We start from the raw sequence: 19,602 nt of genomic DNA, 5'->3' as shown, positions 1-19,602 counted from the left end.
CGTTGCTCCGGTGTCGAAGTACCAGGTGAGATCAATGGCGAAGGAGGGGATGTAGCCGGAGTAGCTGTCGGCGATGGCGGCCTGCTTCTCGTTGCCGCGACCGTCATTGCCGATGCCGAGGAAGTCGCGCTTGAAGCAACGGTGGCAGCGGGATGCAAGGTGGCCGTCGATGCCGCACAGTTGGCAAGTGGGGCGAGGGCGCCCACCCGAGGATGGCGGAGCTGGTGGGCGAGGCTGCCATTGGCCAGGTGGGCGAGGCTGCCACGGACCTCCAGCAGGCGGGCCACCAGGGGGCGGAGGGGCGCCGCGACCACGACCACCACTAGGGGCGCTACGGTAGGCCGCATGTGCGGCGAAGTCGTGGACGACGGAGGCCTCTTTGCGACGCGCCTCAACACGCCGCTCGGTGGCCAGTAAGCGCGTGTACAGCTCATGAGGAAGGATCGGTGTGGTTCGATCCTCCACATGCTCCACCAGATTGTCATACTCCTTGTCAAGCCCATGTAGGACATGCTCAACGAACTCGGAGTCCCGGAGAGGCTGGCCGATAGAGGTCGGCGTGTCCGAGATCGTTTTGATCTTGTTGAAGTAGTCGTGTGCGAGAGGAGTTCAGCTTCTTGCGGTCGCCGAGTTGGCGACGAAGATCATTGCCTCGGGCCACGGACTGCCGAGCATAGCTGCGCTCGAACGTGCGCCGGATGTCGTAGGAGGTGGCGGCAAACGGCATAAGGCCGGCGACGCCCTCCGTGAGCGAGGGCTGCGGTGCCGAGACGATAGCCTGGTCTTGGGCGACCCGGGCGGCGTAGAGGGGTTTTCCGCCTCCACCCTCGTGCCGTTCGCCGTCGGAGCGGCGACCGTACGAGACGGACGGGGAGACTCCCATCAACGAACCCATCGAGTCGACGGCTGCGAAGAAGAGGCAAGATCTGCGCGCGCCGGTACGGATAATTATCGGGTTTAAGACGCACAGTAATCAGATTAGTTAGCTGATACGGAGTTGGGGCAGCGCCATCCGCAGAGGCCGGAGCGTCGGCGATGGCGGGAAATGCAGCGGGGGCCGTCAGCAACGGGATCGGCGGCCCGGACAGGTTGGTGCAGGCAAGGGGCGATGCAGCAACGACGGTGGACGCCATCGTCGCGAAGTTGGGCGGTGGCAACGGGAACGCACCACTGGAGAAGCTGGAGAAGCTGCCCGCCTCTAGGTGTAGCGGGCGGGTCGTCCTGTACGACGCCATCTGACTCGTGGCGCTCGTGGCAAGGAGCCGAGCGAGCGACGGCGGGACGGCGAGGGCAGTGGAGGCCGTGGAGGACGGCGGGACGGCGAGGGCTGTGGAGGCAGGATCGGTGGCGGGAAGGGCACCCGAGGCGCTTGAAGCGGCTGCACCAGTCGTCATGGCGGCGGCGGCGCGATCGGAGAGATCGGTGGCGACGGCCAAGAGAGAAAGAGAGGTGCGGCGGCTGGGGGGTAACCCTAACCATGTTAACGTATGAGGGTTTGGGAGGAACTGGCTCAACGCTCTGGGGCGTGGCCTATCTCATATATATAGGGGTACCAAAGGGTACGTACAGGGTTACAAATACAAATACACAGAATATACAGTCTAACAAAGTTGAGCCATGAGATCATGACAGATTAGGCGGCAAGCTGAGTAGTCAAGAATAAGCAAGCAACTACTTACTTCCCGTACATCAAGGTACAAGGTACACACCCAACAGCAAGGACCAGCCAAAACATCTTCACTAGTGCTAACCGTGTTATTGTAACATCAGTATGTACAAGCTAGAAGCTTCACCTCACTTTAGAGTCTCAGCTGGAGTACTATAATCAGCGGGCGAGCAGGACGGGGCTCGCGTACGGTGGCGGCGGCACGGGCTGCGGCCGCGAGGCGAAGGGGAGGCTGCGGAGGACGATGAACCGCACGCGTCGCGGCAAGATGCGCGGCGCCGCGGACAGCAGCCGCTCCACGGCGCCTGCCACCGCCGCCGTGTACTCCTCCAGCAGCTCCGCCATGACCGCCACCAGGATCATCTCGGCCGGTCAGAACCTTTGCCCGCTGCTTGTTTGCGGGGCGGCGTGGATGATGCGCAAATGGGATTTGGTATCGGTGATGGACTGTTTGGGTTCTGACGAGGCTACTCTGGATGTTGGATCGCGGTTTCTAGAAATGGGGGCTACGCGACGGATATTTCTGCTCGACCTTTTTGTACTCCTTGATTAATGTCGATCTTATCCAGTGCAACCGCTGTGGGCCCCTGACGGTCCAGAGAGCTGATCCTTGTCGAGACAGTACAACTGGGGCGTAATCTTTCTATTCTTAATAGGTGATCCCATTTCTCTTTACATGCAGCCTATCCACCTCATCAGTCAACCTTGAGCAATCCTAGCGCGCCACATCATGTTCACATCAGCATAACTGCCACATCAACCCTATAAAAAAACTGCAGAGCACATTACGTTCAATGCATCCCTTTCTCTTCAGCTTCCAAGAAAATTAGCATCCAATTCCCTTCCGTTCAGCTTCCAAAACAATTACTCCCACCAAGAAAGTCCTCTTCCATCTAGCTTTGATTGCATCTAATTACCGACATTCATTTCCTTTGAACTAACCCTTCCGTTACAAGCTAAATACAAACGGTTCATTGCCCCAAAAGAAACTGTAATTTTGTGTAGTTCAATAGTCTTCTTGCAACCTACGGTCGTCCTCAGTTCTCATCGTGCCATCTTCTCCACTCCCTTCCCAACTCTCTCTATAAAACGCCTGTTGAACCACATCGTTGTCTGTCCAAGCAAATCACTTGCTTCCATTCCGTTGAGCTCGCCGAGGAACACCACACATGGTGTCTCCGTAGGAAGACGCCGTTGTGTCAACCTACCATTGTCTGGAGAGTCGAGGCGCCGTGGCAGCTGGTGTCTCCCTAGGAAGACGCCGCTGTGTCGACCTGCCAGTGTCTGGAGAGCCGAGGCGCCGTGGCAGCTGGCCATGGGCACAGGATGCGCAGCGCTGTGCTTCCACCTCTGTCCTCTCTCAAAGTGCGAAGAAGAGCCTACCGTCATTGTCAACGCACGGCGTGTCTCCTACCTAGCGCTCCCGGCCGGTGGTGGCCGGTGAGGTCGCATGGAGGAGATCGTTGTCATCAGTCCGAGGCAGGGGAGCCGGCAGTAGGTCGCTATCGTGGTCCGCCCAGCGCATTGCGAAACTCCTTTGGCCCAGCACATCTTCGGACGGTGTTGTCTGCAACTCTGTATTCAGCTCATCTTTTGTATTGTTCATGATTACATGATCTAATGTGAATTTCTGTTTGTTTGCTGAGGGTATGTTAATATTTTTGCAGGGGAATTTGGATTAGATTTGAACTTGATTTCGTTCCTTTATTACCTTCTGCATGAAGCATGCGGTGATGTGATATATCTATGCAAACGTACCACAGGGCAGAATAAAAATCTATTTCATCTGGTTTCTCTTTCACCAGTTTTCAGCTATGCTTTCCTTGAGCATTAGTTATTGTATGGGCTCATGTTCAGGTGCATAGATTCCGTCAACTATCGAGGGGTCTATCCTGCTGGTCAATCGAACTATTGATCAATTCCCCATCTCCATCTTGGGCGAGTTCCAACAAATTTTTTACAGCAATGCTACACTTACGGGCAATTTAGTTACGTAAAAGGCCTACGGGCTGACGTGGTTAGCTGTGCTAGATCCAGATTTGCTGAAAACTAACAGCATCTCAGCACTTACCCAACCTCATCCGGACACGTTTCCCCGTAAGCCCATTCCGTAGGTTTAGCCCGTAGGTGTAGGATTATTGATTTTTTTATCACCATCGTGAACGAATTCCAACGATTGGTCAGTTACTAATTCATTTTGTTTGCTCTTTTTAGGTAATTTCCTTATTACTCGACTATTTATGTTAGTTATGGTGTGCTTTCAGCATGTATGAATCGATCCACATGGGACGATCTACAAAAGGAACTACAAGTTTGTCTGATGGATTAAAAGCGGTGCTAATAAGAACACGTGACTTTGCAGAAAAAAATAGAAATGAAAGTTTTTGTACAGACAATATATGTTCCCATGTTGATTCTAACTGATTTTAGCATTTTCACTAAAGCCTCGACATTTATTATGTATCGAAAGGAGTGCATTATTTTACCATACAATGTCCAAGTTGTGCAATATTTCTATTACCTTTGATGTTATGCTACATTTTTATTGTATGGTGTTTCAACAATTCCAGTGTCGAATAATTTGTTTATGATGGTCCCGCGGCAACGTGCGGGGTGTCATCTAGTATATACTCCCTGCAGCCTCAATCGCTGAGTAGGCAGCAAGGTTATCTGCACTCGTCGCGGTCGCTTTTGCTGGTTTTATCCCGTTGGATGTATCTTCCCACCTTCAGGTCGCACGAGTCCATGTTTATATCAGGAAAATGGTCTGTACTTTCCGGAGGATTAGTCGATTAGAGCATCTCCAGTCGCGTCCCTCAAAAAGCGTCCGGTACAAATGATTTGGGGCACATTTGGGACCGCGCCGGATAAAAAGAGACCAAAAATCTGTACAAAAAGGGGACCCTTCCCAGCCGCGTCCCTCAAACAGCGTCCGGATGCATGCATTTTAATAGAGGGGACCACCCCATGTGGGAAAAGTAGGTGAGAGAAAGTGTGGGGAAAGAGACTAGCATGTGGGGACTAGGGGCTGCATGCATGCATGTGGACGCCTCATTTTGTGTCCGGCGTCCCCGGTAGAGACTCCATGCCGGGGACGCCGGACACAAAATGAGGCGCTAATTAGCTTTGGGGGACGCAACTGGACGACTTTTTTCCCCATTTTTTGTCCACGGCTCATTTGGGGGACGCGACTGGAGATGCTCTAGACCTGAACATAATTACATAAAGTTTAACAAGCGTTTAATCGAACTCCTTTAGCTCAGTTCGTTTTAGTAGTAAACCAATCTAAGAAGCATAGTTTGTTGAATAGAGTCTAAACACTAGTAGAAAACGGGCATGTACAAATGGACCGAAGCGGACAAAAGGGGGATAAATATGCGCTACTCTATTTTTATCATTTTTCAATTTTAGTGCAACGCGGAAGTAAAGGTGATAGCTTTGATGTTCGTGGTGATCCTAGTATGATCCTAGGCTAGTGTAACAAGCAAAGGAACCAAGCAAGATAATAAAGTTGACGAGCGGGACAACCGGAGGGCGCGGAGACGAGGCGAAGTTTGTTTCCTGCCGTTCCTCCCACAAAAGGGAGTACGTCTGCATTGAGGAGGTGCTAGCCTCACACAAGAGGCTAGGAGGCCACACCACGAAGGAAGGCCTCACCTTCTTCCTCGAGAGAGCTCCACAAAGGAGCTCCCCCTTCTCCACTGCACCGGTCGAGGCGGTGGTTCCTTCACAAGGTTGCGGCGAGCTCCACAACACTAGGAGGCTCCCAACACCCTATGGGCTAGCACAACTCCAAGCTAGTCTCCATAGGAGCACTTCCTCCAAAATCCCACCATAGAAACCCTAACACCAAGATCCACTAAGGACTAGCAAGTATTGCTGAAATCTCTCTTGGTAGAACTATAGATCGGGACCTCCTCCACCACTCCACAAAGTTTGGGCAAGATTGGTTGGGTGGATGGGGAGATCCTCAAGGTTTGAGCTCAGCAACAATGGAGGAGAGAGAGAAGAGATAAAAACGAGCTGAGGAAGAAGAGGCCTTTTTATAGGTCCCTCCAAATCCAACAGTTATGTGCAGTTTTCGCACAACCGGTACTACCGCTTTGGCAAGCGGTAGTACCGCTCTGGATTCGAAATCCCCCACAGACTTAGCCACGTGGACTCACAGCGGTAGTACCGCTTGCGGTACCGTTTGAGGTACCGCAATGACCTCTGTGAGTCCCTGGACCCTCGCGCGGTACCTAAGCGGTACCAAAGCGGTGGTGCCGTAACTTGCGTTACGGTACCTAAGCGGTACCAAGGCGGTACTACCGTTCTCAAGCGGTACTACCGCTCAAGGTACCGTAGAGGTACCGTAAGGCTCTCTGTGGGACTTTTCAATGCAATCTTCTAGAGAGGTACTACAGGGCGGTACCAGTATGGTAGCGGTACTACCGCTCCTGGTACCGGTAGTACCGGTCAGGCAGAAACTGCTTTTTCCTCTTTTTCCTCTCCAACCATGTCACCTCGCGACACACACACAAAACCAGAAAACCTATGAGCTACGCTTCAGTCTTCCGATCATGACGTGTTCAGCGAGGGCACCGTGCACCTACAAATCTATCAAAGACAATCTTTGCACACTGTTAAAAATCATTCAAGTGTTGTCATCAAACACACAAAACACGGGATATAGATCTTGCTCTTTCAATCTCCCCTTTTTGATGTTTGATGACAACACAAGAATTTGCAATGGCATAAGATATTATGATAAGGTTCTAGATTTGCAAAAGCTAGACGGAGCTCCCCCTAGACGTGTGCATAATTTGAATATGCATTTGAATACAAATGCACACATCTTAGAGAAACAACTCCCCCTAGATTCTACAAACCATGCACATATGCAACACGGATATTTTGACAAGTTCATATAGCATATGCACACTATGGAGACAACACATGACAACACAAGGAGCTTTGGGTGGATTTGTCATACCTTTGCCTTGAGAAAACCCAAATTCCCAATAAATGCCTCCATAGAATTAGTGTAGCCAACAAGAGATAAACAACGAAGACCAATAGGCTACCACGAAAGTCCCCATGCAAATACTCGTCCTAATAGATCAACTTATCTCCCTTTGGCATCGGAACACCAAAAAGGGAGAAGAAGCATGCTAGCGCCGCAAGGACCGGTAAGGTACTACTCAACCAAGAAAGTCAAAGAGAAACAAGAAGAACCAAAAAACTCCTGAAGGAGGAGGCTAGTGGCCGTAGCCACCGTGTAAGAGTATAGTAGTGTGACGTCGCTTAGATGTATCTAGGACTCACGGCTACAACTCAACATGAAGCTCATTAGTCAGTTGAAATAGCATATGTTTTGGATTTCTTTATGCATTATGGAGGGAGGGATAGATCAATAAGTTTAAACCGCACTCCCCCTATGTTCATGCGTGCTTTTCATCTAGACATATAGTTAAAGAGTGGTATGTGCGCATGACGATCAAGCGAAGTTTGACGGATCAATGATATTTAGCTCATGCCTCAACTCAATAAAACGCTTCTCATCCAAGGGCTTTGTGAAAATGTCTGCCAATTTCTCCTTGGTGCCAATGAAGGATAGAACAATATCTCCGCGAGCAATGTGATCCCAAATGAAGTGGTTCCTTATCTCAATGTGCTTCGTCTTGCCATGGAGAACCGGATTGTAGGCGATCTTGATGGCGCTCTCATGGTCACACAAAAGAGGGACCTTGCTATACTCAAGTCCATAATCCCGCAAAGTTTACCTCATCCATAAGATTTGAGCACAACTACTCGCCGCGGCAACATACTCGGCTTCCGCGGTAGAGACGGAGACACAATTTTGCTTCTTCGAGGACCAACACACCAAAGATCTTCCAAGAAAGTGACAAGCTCCGGATGTAGACTTCCTATCAACCTTGTGTCCCGCCCAATCGTAATCGGTGAAGCCAACCAAAGAGAAGTCTGTGTCCCTTGGGTACCATAGTCCGAAATTTGGGGTATCAACTAAATATCGAAATATCCTCTTCACCGCCACGATGTGGCTTTCCTTCGGATTCGCTTGAAACCGTGCGCACATACCAACGCTCAACATTATATCCGGACGAGAAGCACAAAGGTAAAGAAGCGAACCTATCATCGAACGGTAGAGCTTGGGGTCCACCGCCTTGCCGGTCTCGTCGAGGGTGAGTTGACACTTAAGATGCATTGGGGTTCCTATACCGTTGTCGTCGTGGTGAACAGACATATGCCATAGGATGGCTTAAGTTGGGGCCGAATGGGCGCTAGAGGATTCGGGTGAGGGTTTTGGTAAAGATGGGATGGATCTCCTAAGAACTTGGCCTTGGCCAGAGGTAGAAGAAGAAGAACACAAGAGCTTTCTCCCCTTCAAATCTTTCTATTCATTGATCACCAGAGGTTACAGGTTCGTGCATGCCCACGATGGGGTGTGCCCCCTCTCCTTATATAGGGGAGAGGGTGGCTTACAGGGGAAGAAACCCTAGGAAACCCTAATGGTATCTTTGAACAGACAAACTACTTTACAAAGCTACTTTAATCACTGGTGACGCCGGTATCTCTTTAAACGAGGAGGGCGGCGTCCTCCGGATGCTTTTAGCGTCACCTTCCTCTTTGGCGTCGGGGCTTCGTTTAAAGCTACTTTGCTTAGCTCATCCTTGTCCTCTAGCTCTTGAGAGAATCTTTGACCAGTCTTGCCGACGTGCTACAGTGCACATCTTACCGGTAACCCGGTGTCTTCTTAGCTCATTCCGGTATTACCCCTCCTGGGGATTCCGGTAAAGATTTCCTTAGCCAAAAGCTTAACTTCACATCCCGGAATAAACTTCAAACCGATATCTTGACAGCTCAACCCTTCCGGTTTGCCAGGCCTTTGGCCTACCGGGGTCATCCCCCCAACATTAGTCCCCGAAGCTGGTATAGTCCGGTGGATCTCATCCGACGGACCATGCCAGGTTCCCATCTCACAAGGTACCGGTTTAATCCTTCCGGTAACCAGTTCAAACCTTCCGGCGTCTTTGCCAGACTTTTTCTTTCTTTCTTTCCGGATCCTTCCGGTATCTATGGCATTAAACTCTTCCTCGGTGAAGTCGAGAATTTCTCGGGTACAGTGCCTGTCAGAGACATGCGCACTGTTTCTGACGCGCCAGTGCCAGGGGTCACTTCCCTTCGGCTTCTGCGCTAGCATTTATGGCGCCGCACCGGATCCTCGCTGCCGTTCTGGATCCGTGCGGCCTCCCTGTGGCATTCTATTTTCCGCGCGTGTATCTTCGCGCCGCGTGGCGGCCCACGAACCGAACCGCCGGGGCCCATGTAACATCCCAAATTTTAAAACAAAGAGAAAATGAATTTCCTTTTTTCAAAAATGAGAACCAACAAAAACTTTTCTTACATAGGGTGCTATGCATAGTACTCCTCCATAACCCTTGTGTTTTTTCCATGATTGTTTGTTTATTACATTGAACACATTTCCAAAACCCTAAACCCTAACCTCCTCAAATCCAAGTGGATCTATTTTGAGAAACCTAAAATAAAAGAGAAAGGACATATGTGGGCATATAGCCCTAATAGGTAAATCTTGAACCCTACCTTTCTTACTTTACTAAATGGTGGTGGACTATGGTAAACCACACTAAACCCTAAACCCCCTCTCCCTTGTCACCAACCTTTGAAAAACAAAATAAAAAGAAATGATCTTAAATAAGAAAAAGGCATATGCAAGCCTATGGATACTTTTTGCAAATGCTAACCTTTGGTTTGTCTACCTTGGTAGATGGTTTGAAAATACCTCAACAAACCTAAATTAAGGCTTACCACTCAAATCTTGGTAAAACCAAAAAGAAAACAAAAATCAAATAAAGCATATGCATAGAGGCATATGTGGCACTTAGCCAAAATATCAAATCTTGACCTAGGCACCCACATTTCCCTAAAATGGTTGGAACCCTTTACCCAACTCAATCTAACACCAAATAAACCTCACTCTTGTCAAAGAGAAGCAAAGAAAAAGAAAAGAATAAAAAGTAGAAATCACAAAACCCTCACATATGGTTTATGCCATTTTTTCCAAATCTTTGACCTAGACCAATTTGGCCTTCACCATTAGTTGTATTTTGTTACTAAACACTTATTACAACTTTTGGAATCAAAGAAACACAAATCAAATCAAATTTAAACTCAATTTGTGAGCACATAGAATAATGGTCAAATCTGTCTTTTACAATCTGGTCACTACTTTGAGCTCCTAGATTTCAAGATTTTCAAACTAAACAAATCCAATTATTTGCACCTCATCCAAGTACACATCAAGGTGAACAACTTTTGTAAAGACCATCATATCAATATCCTCTTGGATCAAAATCTATGCTCATGCAAATTTGGGACTTTTTAACAATTTCAACAATCTCACTTTGTGCAATTTTGCATTACTTTGATTTTTAAAATTCCACCAACACACATGGTTGTCTCTGGTCTTTTACAACTTAACCACACTCACCAATTTCAAATTTTGGAACCTTTTGAACTCAACCAAATTTGGGCAAAATTTGCAATTTGCAAATATGGAATAAATGCAAACATTATTTCAAATAGTGAGCTACCCAAACCTACTGCCCCAAACTACTCCACTATGTCCCCTGGTCCCCTCTCTCACTAATGCATGCATAGTAACCCTAGGAGTAACCCAAAGGAGGCAAGGACATGGCCATGCCGGCCCATGCCGGCCATGTTCCCCCTCTCTTCTCTCCCTTCATCACCAGCCCTGGCCACCGTGCCAATTCTCTCCACCTCACCCTACTGCACCCACCTATGCACGCCCTGGTCGAGGAGGAGCACGACAGCCGCCGGACGATGCGCGCCCAGAACGGCCAGCCATGCCGCCCGCGTCGCACCAGTACGCCACGGACACGCACAGGCCACGCGCCGCGCCACCACCTCGCTCACGCCCTGGACCCCCTCTTGACGCGTTGAGCATCACCGTGACAGCATGATCCCGCCAGACACGCGCAAGACACCGACCCGTGCCCGCCGTCGCCGGAGACAAGAGCGAAAACGCCGCCGCGGACACCGCTAGACATGGAAGCGACCCGACCATGTTTGGCACCGCCTAAGCTAGCTGTCGCCGCCTGGAGGACCGCCACGATGCCTTGAACAGCATGCCGCCCTCGCCTAGCTCGCTAGACCGCCAGAAACGCCACGCCCTTGTCACCCTCGCCGCAGCGCCACGGCCAACCTCGCGCCTATAAAAGGAGGCATCACCTCGACGATTCTTTCACACCGCCACACTTCCCTCTCCTTCCTCGACTTCCTAGCCACCTCGCCGCTCCACATTGACCCCCGGAGCTCACCAATTGCAACCTCACCGCCGCGCTCCGCCGCAGAAGATCACCGGAGTTGGAGGCCATCCCCGGAGACGCCACTGCTACCAGGAGGACCGCCGTCTTCGACAACGTCGCTGCGCACATCGCCATCGACCTCCGGAGCTCCGTCGCGCTCTCCGACCCCCTGCCGCCGCCGCCAGTAAGCCCCCTTCTCGTCGGAGACGACGAGGCACCAGCGCCGTCGATCTGGCCTCTAATCCGACGATCCACCGCGCGCGTACCGTTTCGCGCGTTGAAGAGACGCTGACGGGTGGCTCCCACCTCGTCAGACCGCCCACGCACACTGGATGCGTTGCTGGGCCAAGTTTCTCTGTTTAAACCGTTTCGGCCCAACTAGTTTCCCGCGCAGCCCAATTAATTCAAATTTGATTTTTCCAGTTTAGTTTAAATTCAATACTGGCACTGTCTTGGAAATTGAATAGTTTCAATTTGGCTTGGCCAAATTTAACAAACTTTATATTGTTGAAAAGCTACTGAAAAGATCTACAACATGCCACTAGCCTCAACCCTAGATTCTTTGTACAATAAATGTGACAAAAAGATGAAGTCAGGGACTTTTGCACATTCAATTAAATCTCAAAAATCAACCAAAATTGATATTTAGTTAATTCCAACTCGAATAGCTCACATTTCACTTACACCAATTGTTTCTGCAACAAAATGGTGTGGTCACTTTGAATGATCATACCCTAGTGGAAATAATGGACAATGTGGCTAGTTTACTTAAGTGATATTGTCCAAAACTATTATGCAAATTATATGAAGTGTTTCACTTCATTTAAATCTTGTCCCAAGTACTTTGATATGAAGTTGTGACCCTGGTCTAATTACTCTCACATGGAATTACTTGGTGATATTAAATAATAAGTGGTAAATTAAATGGTATGAGGTACTCTACCTCATTTAAATCATTTCTCAAATGATGATTAAGAATAGTTGACCCTGGTCAATAGGGGTTCATACTTTACTCATTTGAGGAAATTAAATCTTAACAAGATTCAATGAGAGGAAATTATTTCCTCCAAGAACTAAATAGAAACTCTAATTCATATTGTAATGAGAGGAAATTATTTTTCCTAAAGAAGGAAAACCTTTTCAACCAATATGTGATGTGTGTCATGATATTAGAATAGTTTGTGTGAAGCCATTGTGTGCTTAGTATAGCTCTTGAACCTTGTTTGGTGATTGTTACCTCGTATCCGTTTTTAGACGCTAGTACTGAGGAGTACCAGGAGGAAGAAGTCTACTACCAGGAGGAGGAGGACCATTTTGATCAGTGCACCAACCAAGGCAAGCTAATATTCTTGCAAGTGCAAAGCTCTCTTGAGCAAGGCACCACTCCACTTTACTTGATGTCAATAATCCTATCCCAAGTTTTACATTGCAAGCTTTTACTTGGTTTATTTAAAGCTTACTTTTATATTTAACTTTGGTCTAAGTATAGAGTAGATCAAGAGTATCAAACTTAGCCTAAGAAGCTTATGAGTTAAGTAGCACCCCTCATGACTAGTTTCTAGTGCTAATAAATAAAATTGACTACTCTAGATGGGAACTTGTGAGTTTGAAATGAATTTGAAAACCTTGGAATGATGAAGTCATTCTATTGAAAGAGTTGGAAGGTGAAGGTGACTTGTGAATGATATGGTGAACTTTGATAAAACTGATATTGGTTTGGATGCGATACCTTTCCAATTTTTGAGTACCCCCACAATACCTGATTATGGGTAGGGCTTAACTGGAAGTTTATACATCTTAGTATGGGTTCCCTCTGAACAAGCATCATAGGGGTTATGCCGAGGCTGCCTCCGTGGAATGAGAAATGATGTGAAACAAGGTGAATGTACGGCCCAAGCCCTGTGTAGTTTCCAGGTTGACAGTTGGTCTTCACTGGGAGGCCAAGCTCATGGGGAGAGGTACCTATACTAGGGTATGTAAGTGAAAGGTTATGGTTGATGATCCGCGTACTGAGTTACGATGATTCGGGGTTATCTCCGACGGATGAAATTAAATGTTGTGGCACAAGTGTGCAACCTCTGCAGAGTGTAAACCTATTCGAATAGTCGTGTCCACGGTTACGGACGGTTGGAAAGGCCATACTGTTACCGGTGTCAGATATTTCTTGAAAATGTTGATGAAGTGAAGGGTGACTTGACTTGAATCACAACAGAGTTGTGGGAATGACACTAATGTTCCCGCTTGAGTTAGTTAGCACATGAAAGAGTCTTTATCAAATACTTGTGAACTAAAATTGGCATTATGCAAAATAAACTAGAGCTTAGCACCCCTTACTAGGATTAATAGTACTTACACTAGTATTAGTTTGCGAGTACTTTAAAGTACTCACGGCTGTGTCCCTGGCTATTCAAATGGCCAGACTATGAAGAGGAGCAGAACTACCAGGAGGACGGACAGCAAGACGCCTACGACAACTAGGGAATCTCCTGACGTCAAGCGTTGGCCTGTGGACTATAGAGTCCCCTTCTATCTACGCTTCCGCTATGAATTGTGTTCGTTGATCAATAGATCAACTATTTGTGTAATTTGGATCATGTGATCTCTATTTGTAAGACGGCTATGGTATGTAATGAATGATGACTTATGATATTCAACTGTTATGTCTCGCAACAACAATATTCCTGGGATTGCGATGTATGGCATAACAGGCATCTGGACTAAAAAAATCCGGGTGTTGACAGCCCAGCAGTTGCCAGCCCACTACTCCTTCTTCCTATTTAAGGGGAGAGCGGTTCCTTCCCCTCTTCTTCTCTGCACTCACCACTTCTCGCGCGCCCAGAACTCTTGCCCGTTGCGCTCCTGCCGCCATCGCTCGCCGTCAGAGCGTTTTCCTCCGGCGACCTTCATCAGTTGTTTCACCGAGCTCCGCCCCGCAGAGACCCTCTGCAGCGCCTCTGCTGTTGTTGCGTCGGGCGCTCTCCGACGACCTCCGCTTTTCTTCATCGCCAGACCTCGTCGGCGACTGTGAGTCCGCCGCATCTCCGGCGACCGTCGTCCTCAGCATCTTGCGCCGCCACAGGTTAGCCTCAATGCCTCTTTGCTCTCTCCTTGTTTGCCTTCTTGTTCTTGGCCGGTTGGGGATTTACTTTCTCTTTTTCGCGTGGTTTTTCTCTTACTCGTAGATCTTCGCGCGGGGCTAGATCTTGGGAAATCGGTTTTTAGGTAGACTCCGGTGTCTTTTAGACTTGCATGTCTAGTGAAGACTATCTATCTAAGTCCTCTGCTAGCAGTTCTCGCAGCGAGACCCACTCCATATCTCTCGAGGAACAAATCTCTGCTGGCCAGATGGAGTCTTCTTCCAACGTTCCGGACGCCGCTGCCGGTAAGGGTAAAGAGGCCAGCAGCTCCGGCCAAGGTTCCGGAGCGGATCCTGCCCCAATCACTCGCGGAGCCTGGAAGGGCTCAGATGTGACGCAGGCAGAGATCGACTGGCTGTACCGCTCCCGGAGGATACCGGCACAAGTATCTTGCCAGCTTCCGCGCGACGAGGTTGAACCGGTGCTTGAACCCGATGAGTCCGTTGTTTTCCTTGCTCATTTCGAGTGCGGCTTCGGCCTTCCTGCTTCCGACTTCTTTCGCCAGTTCCTGGATTTTTACCAACTCCAACCTCACCACCTTCCTGGCAATGCCATCTTCTACCTTTACTGCTATGTTTCTTTCATGGAGGGCTACATTGGCCTCCTTCCTACTAAAGAAAATTTTGCTCGCTTCTTTAGCCTTCGGATCAATTCGGTCCAAGGCAAAGACATTCCTAAACCCAAACCTCCCGTTCAATGCGGGTCTTGTATCATCGGCTCCCGCCAAGGGAGCCCTTTCTTTAAATTCTCCGGTCTCGAGTCATGCCGGGCATGGCAAGAGACTTTCTTCTACGTGAAGAACAAGGGCGCCACAGATTTCATTAATCTGCCGGCTTTCAATCCGGGGACGCCCACGAAGGCCAACTGGAGCTTCAATCCGGGGAACAATCATATTGAAACCAACCGGATTGTTCGCTTCATGGAGCAGCTGATGAAGGACACGAACATCTGCTCCGACGACATCATCCGCACCTTCATTTCACGCCGGGTGCTTCCCCTCCAGCGTCGGTCTCACAAAATAAGCCAAATGTGCGGCCCTCGCGATCCCACCAAGATCACCGGCCTCCCATTAAGCAAAGAGGATGTAGTCCTCAAGGCTAGGCAGATTTGCCAGACCGACATGGCGACAGACTGGGAGTGGGGCTTCCTTCCCCTCAGCTCCACCAATCCTCCAACTCCGGTAGCTTTTAATGTGTAGCTAACTGTCTTTCCATTCTTTTTCAGGCAAAAGAGCGCTTTCCTCGCATTGCTGCGGAGGAGCGAGGCCCTTGCCCGAAGCGGGACCTGGACACGGTGGACCCGGATCCATACGTGCATTGGACCGAGCTCAAGATGGGCGGCACCCACGCTTCGCGCCCCGGTAACTTTTCAACCAAGGACTCTGATTCTGATGATGAGGTCACTATTCTTGAGGTATTTTATTCTTTCATTTCCTCATATACTGTCTTTCTGTAGATGCTCCCTCAGCCAGCGCCAACCCACAGGTCGTGGATCACGCTGTACCGCTACAGGCCGAGGTTGGCCGGGAGTTCCTGGAGAAACTCACTTCCCAGGGCAAAAAGAACAAGGCTCCGAAGCCGGCTCAAGCCACGCTCCTCCCGCCAAGCGCGCCCGGCAGGAGATTGGCAGGAAGGTGGTCACCAAGAAGCACTACCGGAGGCGAGAGATAACGGTTGCTTCCGGGTAAATTTATGTTTTCCTTTTGTTATGTGAACTAGCTTTTTCCCAGTTGCATTTTCTAAAACTCTCTTTTTTCTATCTTTTTCAGGGCTGCGCTCAAGATCTCCAAGAGCGCCATCGGCATAAGGCCGGAAAGCTCTGAGGAAGCCGCGAGGACCTCACCTCCTCCTCAACCAAGCCCGGTACCATCTGGTGCCGGCAACTCTTCTGCCTCCCCTCTGGGAGGCACCACAAGTGCGGGGCGCGCGGCCCCTGAACCTTCAGAACACCGCGCGGAGGAGGACATTGTCTCCCCTCCAGAAACTCAAGACACCGGCGCCAGCAACACCGGCGCCAACACTGAAGATGCCGGGAGGGTGGAGCCTTTGGTTCCTCTCGCTCCGAAGAAGAAGAAAAAGAAGGACACTACCTCCTCTCCCTCCAAGACCATGTCGGAGCCTTCCGCTCCGGCAACCTCTACTCCGGCAAAGGACGCATCAGAAGCTCCTACGCCTCCCAAGAATGCACCAAAGCCTCCACCGGCTGCTTCTACCGGCGAGCCTGCCGCCACCAAGCCAACACCGCCGCCAAGCCAAGATCCCGCGGCGGCCAAGCCTACAGCTCCGGAGGGCATCAAGCTCTCCAAGCAAGAAGCTACCACGGTGGCCACCGCAGCCAGCTCCTTCTCCTCCGGCCCGCAGTCCCTCGTGCTGCACTCTGGTCGTGCCGCTATCGTGGCCGGGGAAACGGCTTCAGCTCAGCTGGGCCGGATCACGGAGCTCACCCGCGGAGGAGCCGACCTGGGGCACCTTCTTGATTACACTGAGAAGTGGAATCAAGCGGATCTGTCCCCAGCGACGCGTGGCCTGGGGAAGGACAAGCTGCCGCTGATCGATCCTGCCGGCCCCCGGAGCACCGGACAGCACTTCAGCCGGCTACGGCGCGCAGTCAAAGAATTTGACAACGCGTGGCACGACGCCAACATCAATGTTGTGGTAAGTTGCACCAAACCTGAAAACTCTTTTAATCTTATGCCGGTTTTCACTCTTTCAAGATTATGTATATATTCTCCCAATCCCCAAGTTTCGGGTTGAGAACGCAGTTCTTAGCGCGAAACTTCCTTAGAAATACCAAAATACCGGCATAGCCAGTCCCCGAGTTTCGGGTTGAGAGCGCAGTTCTTAGCGCGAAACTTTTTTCAACACCGGCATCTTTTTTACCGGAATCTTTTTAACTTGAACAGAACACGGCGGACGCCCGGAAGCGCCTCTTTGAGGAGCTTCTGTGGGAGCACCGGGATCTCGCTGAGGCCCACAGCCATTGCCAAGGTTTGTTCTTGTGGACCCGGCTTCTTTTTACCTGTTGTTTTTTCCTTTCATCACTTATAAATTCTTTGCATAACAGCTGTTCCGGAAGCCTCCATCGAAGCCCTCAAAGCTCAGCTCGCCACTCTTCAAGGTACTAACTTCTTTTCCGGTTGATTTGCCCCTCTTTTCCTACCGGTTACTTTTTGTTAATATTTCTTTTCCGGAACCCAGCTGAAAAGGAACAGCTCGTCCTGACGCACCGCAAAGCTCTGGACGCCCCGGAGGTTATCTCCGCCCAGCTGAAGGAGGAGCTGGTGCAGGCTGAGCTCCGGCACGACCGGGAGCGGAAGGAGGCCAAGGCCGCAGCCGAGGCCAAGCTGGATGAGACCCTGAAGGAGTGCGCCGATTCTACCGCAGTGCTGCGGGCTGAACTGGAGGAGGAGAGCGGGGCGCGGAAGGCGGCCCAAGACCGGATCGCTCTCTTAGAGGCGGAGCAAAAGGAGTACGACCGGTTGGTTGTGCAAACCGACGCGCTCGCCCTCAGTAAGTTTCTTTTCTTTCTTTTCTGGCTTTTGCTTATAAGCTTATATCTTCCTGTAGCATGTCCTTATCTTTTTTGTTTTTCTTGTAGGGCTCTTTCCGGATTCGCAATCGCACGCACATAAGAAGGAGACGGATCGCAGGGCGGAACAAGAAATGACCAACCCGAACGCACCTGGCGGAACAAGAAATGACCAACCCGAACGCACCCTGGGATCCTTATGATCACTTGGTGGCGCTTTCCGCCCGGGTCCAACACATGCGCGCTATGGACCGGCATCTTGTTGATCTACCGGATGTGGCCATCCAGCTCTTCAAGGTGCTGTGGCCTGGGGAGCAGATGCCGGCCAACCTGTCGCTTACCTCCGATCGCCTAAAAGGTGCCGGCCGGAGGATCCGCGAGTGGCAGTGCTCAGCGGCCCGTGCCGGAGCAGATGCGGCGCTACGCATCGCCTGCTCCTGGTACGAAGACTTGGATCTGGAAGCTTTCCACAGCTTGCGCCACGACGCTCCCACCGATAAGGATCCAGTCCTCACCGCGAAGCGGAAGGACCGCGCCTACCAGATAGCGGAGTACGCTCCGATCCGCACCTTCATCCCTCCTCCTCCCGACGTCAAGGACTACCTCAGTGACGACGAAGAAGAGGACGAGGAAGATGAGGATGGCGGAGAAGGTGATGCTCCTCCGGAAGCTGGTGATGCGCCTCCGGAAGCTCCAAAATCCGGTGATGCTCCTCCTGAAGCCCCTGCTGCTTAAATGCTCTCACTTTGTATTTGTTGTATCTGTTGGCTCAAAAACAATGCTTGTTAAATTCTACCCCGGTATGCCGGAGTATGGTGTAAGATAAAACTTAGCATTTCCTTTGTTTATGCTACAACTTTTATGCTGGTGTCTTTTTTACAGGTGAGTTATTAAGTTATGTTGGCTTGCTATTTGAGCATGTTGCCTCCGTTGTTTGCTTTTATCTTGCACTATGAAGATTCCGGAATCGTTTCCGCATCCAATCTGATGCACACTTGGTTCTTTTGCTTTGGCTCTGCCTACCTCTTTTAGGTGCTTTGGCGTATGAGTCACACAGTTCTTTTGCCAAGTGAACACTTTCTTGAACTTAGAAATAACTCGAAATTTTCACAAAAAAATGGTATAACCGGGGTTAGTTAAACTTTTCCGGATTGTCCGTTCTCACTCCCTCTCTTCGTGGTTCACGTGCTTAAATCCTACCGGTTTATCTTGCTTGCCATGAAGCCGGGTTGCGGACAGCAGCAGAGTCGAAGACTCCGGTAGGTTTAGCACGTTACTAAACCGGAAAGAAAAAATGTTTAACAAGCAACCGGTGAACTGAAAAATAAACATATTGCATGCAATTTCAGTAGGGGTAGTCCCCGAGATTCATTCGAGGTTCCGACATCTTTTATTCATAGCAAATAAGGTACAAAAAAAGGAACTTCATACACCACCATTTCAGGAGTAGAAAGGACGCAACAGAGCTATGTTCCACGGACGCTTGGTCTCATCTCCGGACTTGTCCGCCTTCTCCTTCTTTGATTCCTGTGCATTGATCAAGTAATAGGCATCATTGTGCAGAGCCTTGCTCACAATGAATAGTCCTTCCCATGGAGGTGAAAGTTTGTGGCGTCCCTCAGTGCGCTGCACTAAGCGTAACACCAGATCTCCTTCCCGGAATACCCTCAGGTTAACCTTCCAGCTATGATAGAGTCTGAGGTTTTGCTGGTAAATGGCTGTTCTTGCCAAAGCCAGTTCGCTTGCTTCCTCTAGCAAGTCCACATCGTTTTCTCGGGCCTCTTTTACCTCTTCTTAGGTATAGAGCTGTACCCTAGGTGAATCATGTATGATATCAGTTGGTATAACAGCTTCTGCCCCGTAAACCATGAAGAATGGAGTGTATCCGGTAGACCGGTTCGGAGTCGTTCTTATGCTCCAC

The 19,602-nt window shown here is 49.9% G+C and overlaps 1 protein-coding gene across 1 annotated transcript; it reads right to left on the bottom strand.

The window, feature by feature from the left end:
- Window positions 1–1,650: 1,650 nt before the first annotated feature.
- LOC124677798 lies at window positions 1,651–2,267 on the bottom strand. The gene has a single exon (XM_047213752.1). It carries the CDS (start codon window positions 2,027–2,029, stop codon window positions 1,826–1,828), a length of 204 nt encoding a protein of 67 aa, XP_047069708.1. The 5' UTR covers window positions 2,030–2,267; the 3' UTR covers window positions 1,651–1,825.
- Between the last annotated feature and the right edge of the window lie 17,335 nt (window positions 2,268–19,602).

Source organism: Lolium rigidum, chromosome 7 (genome assembly GCF_022539505.1).
Source record: "Lolium rigidum isolate FL_2022 chromosome 7, APGP_CSIRO_Lrig_0.1, whole genome shotgun sequence".
NCBI classification, from domain to species: domain Eukaryota; kingdom Viridiplantae; phylum Streptophyta; class Magnoliopsida; order Poales; family Poaceae; genus Lolium; species Lolium rigidum.
Note: the sequence above shows the minus strand (reverse complement) of the source record. Positions and strands in the feature narration are given on the sequence as shown.